This window comes from Stegastes partitus, unplaced genomic scaffold, assembly GCF_000690725.1.
Source record: "Stegastes partitus isolate 25-593 unplaced genomic scaffold, Stegastes_partitus-1.0.2 Scaffold1083, whole genome shotgun sequence".
In the NCBI taxonomy this organism is placed as follows: Eukaryota; Metazoa; Chordata; class Actinopteri; family Pomacentridae; genus Stegastes; species Stegastes partitus.
In genome coordinates this window covers 83,402-92,474 of record NW_007578814.1, presented here as the reverse complement: position 1 = coordinate 92,474, position 9,073 = coordinate 83,402, and the positions used below count along the sequence as shown (strand labels likewise).

The window sequence follows — 9,073 nt, the reverse complement described above, 5'->3', positions numbered from 1 at the left end:
CCTGTCCTGTAAGGAAGCAACACTAATGGTGAATCAATTTCACCTGCTGTTGTGCAAATAGAACAGACAACAGGTGGAAATGAGAGGCAGTTAGCAGGACAACCCCTATAAAGGGGTGGTTCTACAGGTTCAATTGTGTTATGCCCTGGTCTAGGGGAACCTTGAGCATAACATGATATTTTGCTCCACACCAGTCTTTCCACCTCAAAGAAGGCCAGCAATCACGACAAGCTAGGTATCAAAATGAGCAGTTTCTTTTATTTTTTACAATGTAGAGGGGGAACATAGGCCAAAATAATAAACAAAACATACCCTACAGTAACCCTAATTTCCCAGTTGAAAAAGAAACGCAAATAAAAGACAATAACCTACCTACCTACCTAGTAAACAAAAAACAGGCGAAAAAGGTTCAAAAGAAAAAGGCCTCTCCCTCCTACTCTGCTCTCCAACTACAATTTTTACAAAGAGTCACTACAAGACTCGGGATCTGTTGCACACGATCCTGGAACAAACACGTTACTGCTGCATCCTCCTGCAGAGCAGTTGCGATGGCCTGCTGGCTTTCTCTGAGGTGGCGAGGCTGGAGGTGAGGAGAACGAGTGCAGCTGGCGGGCTGTTCAAATAGTGGATTGGCCCGCCCTCTGACCAATTGCGTGGCTGAAATCAGGCGCGGCAGCAGGTGAGACAGCCAATCCAGGGTCACCACCTGCTCCTAATCCATTAGTTCATACCACGCACACACACTGAGGAGAGAAGAAAGCAGCAAAAACACAACACCACAGATGACCCGCACAGGGTCATAACAATTGATTGAATAAAAATGCTTCCTGATTCCACATCCAAACCTCCATAAATAATTTTGTAATAATTTTGATTTACATTGATCATTTTTATGTTATTTTGTTCTCAACACATTCCACCATGTAATGAATAAAGATTTTCAACTGGAATATTTCATTCATTGAGATCGAGGATGTGTTATTTTAGTGTTTCCTTTATTTTTTTTGAGTATTGTAAGTATGTGAAATAAAAACTACTGTGAATGTAAATGTAAAAGTGAGTGTGGCCTTTTTCAACAATGGAGTGTTTGTGGTGAAATATAAATGCTAACAATCAACTCAGAATCATGAAAAAACCCTGATTTGACCCCACATAAGTTACTTAAGGCCCAATTTTAAAAAAAATCGATTTTTCGTCAATCGGTTGTCGGTACCCTAAGTTGAGCAGGGTTTTTTTCAGGGTTTCCCACAGGAGTTGAACTTCAACATTTTAAGGCATGTTATTACACACCTTTACAAACATATTGGTGAAGAAATTGTTTGGTAACGATTTAGTTGGCAGATTTTGATGTTTTTCCCTTACATGACGTGTCTTTGACTGATGGAAGCATGCATGGACACACAGGTGGACGTGTTGGAGTTTTTCAGTTCTGGAAAATCTTTACATTAGATATGCACTGATTTTCCTTGTTTTTTGCATGGGATCTTGAAACTTCACTTTAAAGCAACCACAGTCACTGCACGCTCGCCTTGTCCGCTCTAATTTGCTTTTTGTCAGTGATTTGTCAAGTTGTGTCCTTTCTGGTTTTATGTCGTTTATCAGTCATGCGAAGAGATTTTATGTTGCCATGCTTTAGTTGTGTAAGCTCTATTAATAAAATATATTCATCTGCCTTTCTTCTCTGAAATATAAATAACTACTTTCTATGGATTTTTAAGTCATTAGAGGTCTTTAATTAGATTCTTCAAACATAAGGTCAAAAATCTCCTAAATCCTAAAAGTTTTAAAATTTTGGGATGATGCTGATGCCTGTGAGGCATATAATCAGTCAATTACTTTATCATTTTACACATCTCTGTCATCATAATTACAGATTTTAAAATGAATGTTTTTTAAAGCTGCCAAAATGAGTCATACAAAGTTTTGTTTTCGACATGTGTATTGTTCTTGTTTTCTGTATTGTTCATTTGTAATGTTAACTATATTTATTCTTAGCTTCTGATAAATTTAAATTTGATTTGCATCTGTTTATTGTATGAAAATACAATGCTGGATAAAATCTGTGTTAACAAGGTGACCCAATGGCTAGGTGGTTAGGGCGCACATGTCACCTGTATGACCTCAGTGGTGGATCCCTGGTATCCTGCCTTCCTTAAGCACACTGTACATGAAGACAGTAGCTTCAACACCTCTCGGTTATCACCACTCTGGACACCAGGATGACTGCTCGTACCCATGTTTATTGACAATTGAAAGGGGAAGACTAAAGGAATACAAAAAATACAAAAGGAAATTACATGAAGTAAAATTAATTGAATCATCAATTAAACTTATATCATTACACAGAAACAAGATTTCCCTATTAAACATAATAGACTCTGACAGTCTGCTTCACATAATAATAAGCCAAGAAACAGCCTTCCTGCAGAAGCGTCATTATAATTTACATAGCGAAAAACAGTAACTCAGAATGGCCACAAGATGGCAGCATAAGACCACAAATGAAATCATCACCCAAGCTAACCTGCAGGAGCCAAACATAAATCATGAATCTTTACATACTAAACCATGAACTTTCCACCATAGAAATGTACCAAATGTCATTATTAAACATAAAAGAAAGTTACATACTGACAATGCCACGAACAGACAAGATGTAACTAGTAGTTTTGCCAGAACACAGGAGGAGAGAAAGAAGCTGCGTTTCCCCTTGCGGGTTCCTTTTTTGATTTTTGTTCCCTTGCCTTCCTAACTTTCTTAAAGCGGCAGCTCACCTAGCAAACCCAACTGAATTATTTAGAAATAAACACACTAAATTAAAACTTAAATAATAGAGGCATGACAACTGGTATGAAGCCTGGCCAGGACATTGGTTGCGTGTCATTCCCCTGCTCTCTCCTGTCCTCTCCTTTGTGCCAGTCTGTCAAAAAAGGGCAAATATGCCTGAAAATGTATATTTTAGAAAAGAAGGAAATCATTGTTAATATTATTAATAATTCAAGAATAATTATAGATTGTTTGTTAATCTGTTTACAGTCTGTGCCATTGTGTGTTTCAGGCTCTACAGCATGGGTTCTTTGACTTTGAGACCTTTGATGTGGATGAGTATGAACATTATGAGGTAAAAACCAGCACCAGTGAGAACACTGAAACCAGCCATTATAACACCTTTACAGATACACGAGACCACAGTTTGTCTTCTTCATGAAGCGGCAGTCATAAATAATTTTCAGTTAGAAGAAGGAAAAGCTGTCAAGAGATGTTCTCAGCCTATTATTAGGAACAAGCACAAAAAAGGCTCATGAAAAGAGATTTTAAAAAAATTCATTCATTCTGAAGCAGTAAAAATAAAAATTAAGTTAAAAGCATTCTCATATGTTGTGACAGTATTCAGAAAATACAGCTGTGGCACGCCCCCCTCAGGATGACCAGAGTAGAGTCAGGTTAACAGAGCAACTGATTTAGTTTCATCTAAATCAGAAGAGGGACAGAAAGCATCATTACAGAATATTCAGAGCTTCAGTGTTCATAATCAGTGGCTAATAAGAGCAAAAAGTCATCCTTAATCAAAATGTTTGATCTAGTTTATTTTGTTAACCTGATGTGTTTTAAAAATGCAGGCACTTTATTGTCAATATCTATTAAAACCTTGCTGTAATGTAACCTGGGTCTCTGGTGCTAGCGGGTGGAGAATGGAGACTTGAACTGGATTGTCCCGGGGAAGTTTCTTGCCTTCAGTGGACCTCATCCTAAAACTAAAATAGAGAACGGTAAGTGAGCATGTTCCATCGGCTGTCGGTCAGCTGCAGTGATAAAGGAGTTATTCTAGCAAGTCTTAGCACTATATTTAATGTGTCATCACACTGACAGGCTGGCAGCTGTAGATTTACTCACACCCTGTTTACAGGTTGGATGTAATACCCAAATGCTGCATTTATTTATCCCAACAAAACTGCAAAATGTTGACAATTGACCACAATTTTATTGTTGAAGAGCAATAAAAAGGGAAAACTTCCCAGGGGGTGAATGCTTTTCATAGGCACTGTAGGTGAAGCACAAGATTCCATTCCGCATACAAGGGCCAAGTTTCAAGGTAGAATAGACTGTCATCCAGTACTCACCTTAGGCTTTATGAAAGAGTAAAGAAAATCATATTCCAAGCATAAACAAGTTTAATTAGAATAACATATATCATCCATTTCCCTGTCAGCTGCCCTGCATCAAATGAGTTCACATTTTTGTGTATTTATGTTTTGAGATTAGCTGAATAGTCGAGTGACAGAAAACAATTCTGATAATCAAGTAATTGTTTCTATAATTTTTTAAAGCAGAAAGAGTGAAACATGCCAAATATCTTCAGATCTTAGAATCTCAAAAGCAAAGATTTGTATCTCATTGATATTCTTTTATCTGTTTAAAATTGCGAGCTACAGACCTTACAGAATATAGCTTTGGAACTGAAAATCCCACTTTTTAACTGAAAATGTAGAAGCTTTGTTAATGTAGAAAATGATTTGAGCTGAGAGGGTAAGGTGAGTTGGCCTTGAGTGACCTAAAGCAGACGAGTTCAGGTGGTAGAGCGTTTGTCCTCTAAGGTTGGCGGTTTGATCCCCCCACCCTCCACAGTAGAATTGTCCTTGGCCAAGACACTGAACCCGAAGTTGCTCCCGATGGCAGGCAGCACCTTTAATGGAAGCTCTGTCGAACAGGTGAATGAGGAAACATTGTAAAGCGCTTTGAGTACCACGAATGTAGAAAAGCAGACCAGCTTGTGAGATGGTTTTCTTTTAATGTAGTCATCATGTAGATTTAATGAAAAGTTGGAAAAAGCTGATACCATCAGACGCTGAGAAGGAAATGACTTTAGCAACCTTAATGCTGCATTTGCGAAATATGGGGTAAATTGTGTTATTAACACCTCTGTTTGCTCCAACCTCCACAGGTTACCCTCTGCATGCCCCCGAGGCTTACTTCCCATACTTTAGGAAGCACATGGTGACCACCATCATTCGTCTGAACAAGAAGATCTACGATGCCAAACGCTTCACTGACGCTGGCTTCGACCACTATGACCTTTTCTATGTAGATGGTAGTACGCCCAATGACATCATCACACGTCGCTTCCTGCACATCTGTGAGAGCACGGAGGGCGCTGTGGCTGTGCACTGCAAGGGTAAGGGACTACCTGTCCTAATGTTCCCCTGTCTGGTTCTGCCTGTCCCTTCTACTCATGTCTTGTTGTTCTCTAGTGCGTCCTGTGTAATGTCCGTTTTCTCTTCAGTCTATCCTGCCTTCACAGATGTGAGGTGCAGTTGTCAGTGTGTCTGGCAGGGGGCAGGGGGCAGGGGGCTCATCACTTGGACTATAGTGATGAGCCAGTAGCTTAATAATAGCGGAAGATTGTTAAGAGTAGTTGGTCTTTGTCTTTTGAAGACTACAGCTGGTACTGCGGCTTGTCTAATAGACCTTAATCATAACATTTAGGTCTATAAGATTAATTCAGTTGGACTTGATATCAGACATAGCCAGTATTAAAGAACTCAAATCAGGATCAGGTCCTGAAAACTTGATCATAATGTCCTGGTCAAGACTGGTTTATAGACTTGTAGCTGTAGGAAAGATGTGGTAGCTGTTGGTTCAGGATTTGTTCAGATGTAGGCCTCATCTGTCAGACTCGGCTCTGGTTGTATCAGTGTCGCTTTGCAGAGATTGGACTTTACTCATATTTGAAGTGAAGCAAATAACTGTGCTCATCTGCAGCTCTGTTCAGTGTTCCAGATCCAAATAAATAAGAGGAAACCTGAAGGAGTCTAGACTGTCAAGTTTATTCTAGGATACTGCTCTGCTGACTCTCTGTGTCCCCTCTGTCTCTCTCTGCCAGCTGGTCTGGGTAGAACAGGCACTCTGATTGGCTGTTACCTGATGAAACATTACCGCTTCACGGCAGGCGAGGCCATCGCCTGGATCAGGATCTGCAGACCAGGCTCTGTGATTGGACCACAACAGAATTTTCTGGAAGAGTGAGTCTCTGATAATTTGTCTTAGCTCAGCTTCTCAGTATTACTCTGGTGGTGCCTTCAGCTTTTTAGAAAGAAATACATTCTTATATTACAGACTTCTAAGAATGAAATAAACTAATTGATCTGATGGTTATTAACAAAATTCTAAATATATTTTTAGTAATTTGCAAGTTTTTATTTATTTTTTAGTTCACATGAATGTGACATGTTCACAAGTTTAACAAGTCCAAGCCCCTTCCAAATCTTCAATTTAAAATAATAGTTAATGAGATACAAATCTTTGCTTTTGAGATTCTAAGATCTGAAGATATTTGGCATGTTTCACTCTTTCTGCTTTAAAAAATTATAGAAACAATTACTTGATTATCAGAATTGTTTTCTGTCACTCGACTATTCAGCTAATCTCAAAACATAAATACACAAAAATGTGAACTCATTTGATGCAGGGCAGCTGACAGGGAAATGGATGATATATGTTATTCTAATTAAACTTGTTTATGCTTGGAATATGATTTTCTTTACTCTTTCATAAAGCCTAAGGTGAGTACTGGATGACAGTCTATTCTACCTTGAAACTTGGCCCTTGTATGTGGAATGGAATCTTGTGCTTCACCTACAGTGCCTATGAAAAGCATCCACCCCCTGGGAAGTTTTCCCTTTTTATTGCTCTTCAGCATTAAATCGTGGTCAATTTAATTTGACTGTTTTAAAGTTGAAAATCAGTGATTGCATAAATATTTACCCCAATTAAACTGACTTGAATTTGTCTCAAGTGATAGTAGGATAAAAACCCCTGTTGTGACGGCCCGTGGCCACCAACTGTGAGTGTGGACCCGAACGAAAGGGAAACGGAGAAAAAGGTTAAAGGAACAGGTTTTTGTTAGGGTAGGTGGGGGAGTGATGGGCACCAGGAGGCAGAGGAATCCGGTGCAGGGGTGCCAGTCGTGGAGGGTGCCGAAAAGAGGTCATCGGTGCTAAGGTCCGTGTGGGAGGGTTCCGCCGAGGCTGTGCTGGGGGAAAGTCGTGGAGGATGATCCCGGTGACGGTGCTTGGAGAAAACGGTGCTCAGGGGACAGTGCTCGTGAGTGGTTTTCCCATGGAGGTTTCCAGGTGGAGGTGCTCGAGTGGCAATCCTTCTAGGGTGCTCGTGGCCGTGGATTCCTGTCATGTGGGCTCGTGGAGGAAGAGGGCTGGCGTGTAGGGTGAAAAGTTGGGTGCTGGAGCCGTGGAGGGACGCTGGAGGTACACAGAGATAAAAACATGATTAACTCAAAAACTCTGAAAACAAACTTAGCAGAAGCTTGACGTAAGTGTAGCTGCTAAGTGGCCTGACTGTACCACTGGGTAGGTATCATAGCCATCTGGTGCTGGAGTCCTGTGAGATGATCACTTTTAAGGTCATCTGCTGATGAGCAGATATGCCACAGCTGCCAGTGCGAGAGCATCCTTACCCGATCGGCTCCGCCCAGCCTGCAGAGAAATAACACGCCCACCAAAACACAGAAACGCAAGAAAAAAACAGAAACACAGTAACCCAGTCCATAACCTCACACCCTGTATCTAGAAGGTCCACTGACTGGTAAAGTAGTACTCTTGGGGCCAGTTGTTCAAAGATAATCCGATCAGATTTTGGATAGTGGATTGGATAAAACCTTAAAAATGGGTTGTTCAAACCAAAAATGGATTTTGAAATTGGATTAGATCATGTAATCCAATCCTGGTCTTAATCTGGATCAAACCCTCAGTTTGTGTTGTTCAAAACTTGGTAGTCAGATTGGGATAACTTTGATCCAAAAGTCACGATTATTCTGATCCCAGCAGTTTGGTGGATTTAGGGTGGATTTCAGGAATAAAATGCGATTTAACTTAAAATTAAAACTTGTCCAATAGACAACATTCATGATTTATTTATTGATAATTTTTTACCCTATTTTCAAACCATACAGTTGAAACTATAGACTACTTTACACTACAGACCTGTAAAGTAGAAGTAAAATTATCCTCTTAATAGCTGTCAAAATTGAAAAAAAAAAAAACAACAAAAAAAACAATGTTAACTTTAATTGGAACCTTAATATTTACAGTCCAAAGATCATTGTTCAAAAATAGTTTCTGACAATGGCAGCCTGTACTGCATGTCCAGTCACTCTCTCGTTCTGAGGGAATGTCAGCGATGTGTCTTCATTTTCAGCTGACTCAGGTGCATCATTAACCTCATCAGAGAGAGGGACATTCTGCTGTGTAGCAATTTTGTGCAGGACAAGAAAAGCGAGTACTATGTTGCACACTCCTTGGGGTTCCATTCGCAAGTAGTTAAGGCAAGCAAAGCGTCTCTTCAGAAATTCATTTAAACGCTCAACAGTACACCTTGTTTTGGAATGAACAGTGTTTGAGTGTGCCTGCTCAGGTATGTTTGGTGCAAGAAAAGGGGTCATCAGCCATGGTAGTAGTGAACAGGCGCTGTCTCCTAATATTATGCCATCTGGTCGGTTGGCCTGGAGCCTTCTGTATAGAGCGCTTTCCCTCAGGATACGTGCATCATGGACAGACCCAGGCCATTTCACAACACAGTGTAGCCCTGCGATAGACTGGCAACCTGTCCAGGGTGTCCCCTGTCTTCACCCTGAGTCGGCTGGGATAGCCCCCCCGCGACCCTTGTGAGGATTAAGCAGTGGATGGATGGATGGATGGATGGATGGATGGATGGATGGATGGATGGAATGTATTTTGCTTTTTTTATTTCTGTGTAGCAGGTATGTTATGGCTGGTCTAAAGATAATGAAAATGGGGTGTTTGTATTTTCTGTTCATGTTCCTTCATATAAATATACTTTGAGTGACCTTATGCTGTCTATTCTACCTGTTTTTTCTTTCATACCTAGTAGCCTTCAGTGTGATATGCAGTCTGATTTAGAGTGCTCATTGTCCAGATTTGGTAATCTTGAAAGGTTTGACCTGGATAAAATTGATCCAGTCCAACTTTTCTTTGAACAACTGGGATAAAAGTAAGATGGATTATGTGATCCTGGATAGCAAAAAGGGGATTTTAATATC

The 9,073-nt window shown here is 40.2% G+C and overlaps 1 protein-coding gene across 2 annotated transcripts in view; it reads left to right on the top strand.

The window, feature by feature from the left end:
• Positions 1-9,073, top strand: part of LOC103367780 (dual specificity protein phosphatase CDC14A-like) — a 90,767-nt gene that overhangs the window by 53,439 nt on the left and 28,255 nt on the right. For both annotated transcript variants that reach the window (XM_008295906.1, XM_008295908.1), the window contains exons 7-10: positions 3,059-3,121; positions 3,683-3,770; positions 4,943-5,173; positions 5,882-6,020. In XM_008295906.1, the coding sequence (XP_008294128.1) occupies positions 3,059-3,121; positions 3,683-3,770; positions 4,943-5,173; positions 5,882-6,020 (521 nt within the window). The remainder of the gene's footprint in view (positions 1-3,058; positions 3,122-3,682; positions 3,771-4,942; positions 5,174-5,881; positions 6,021-9,073) is intronic.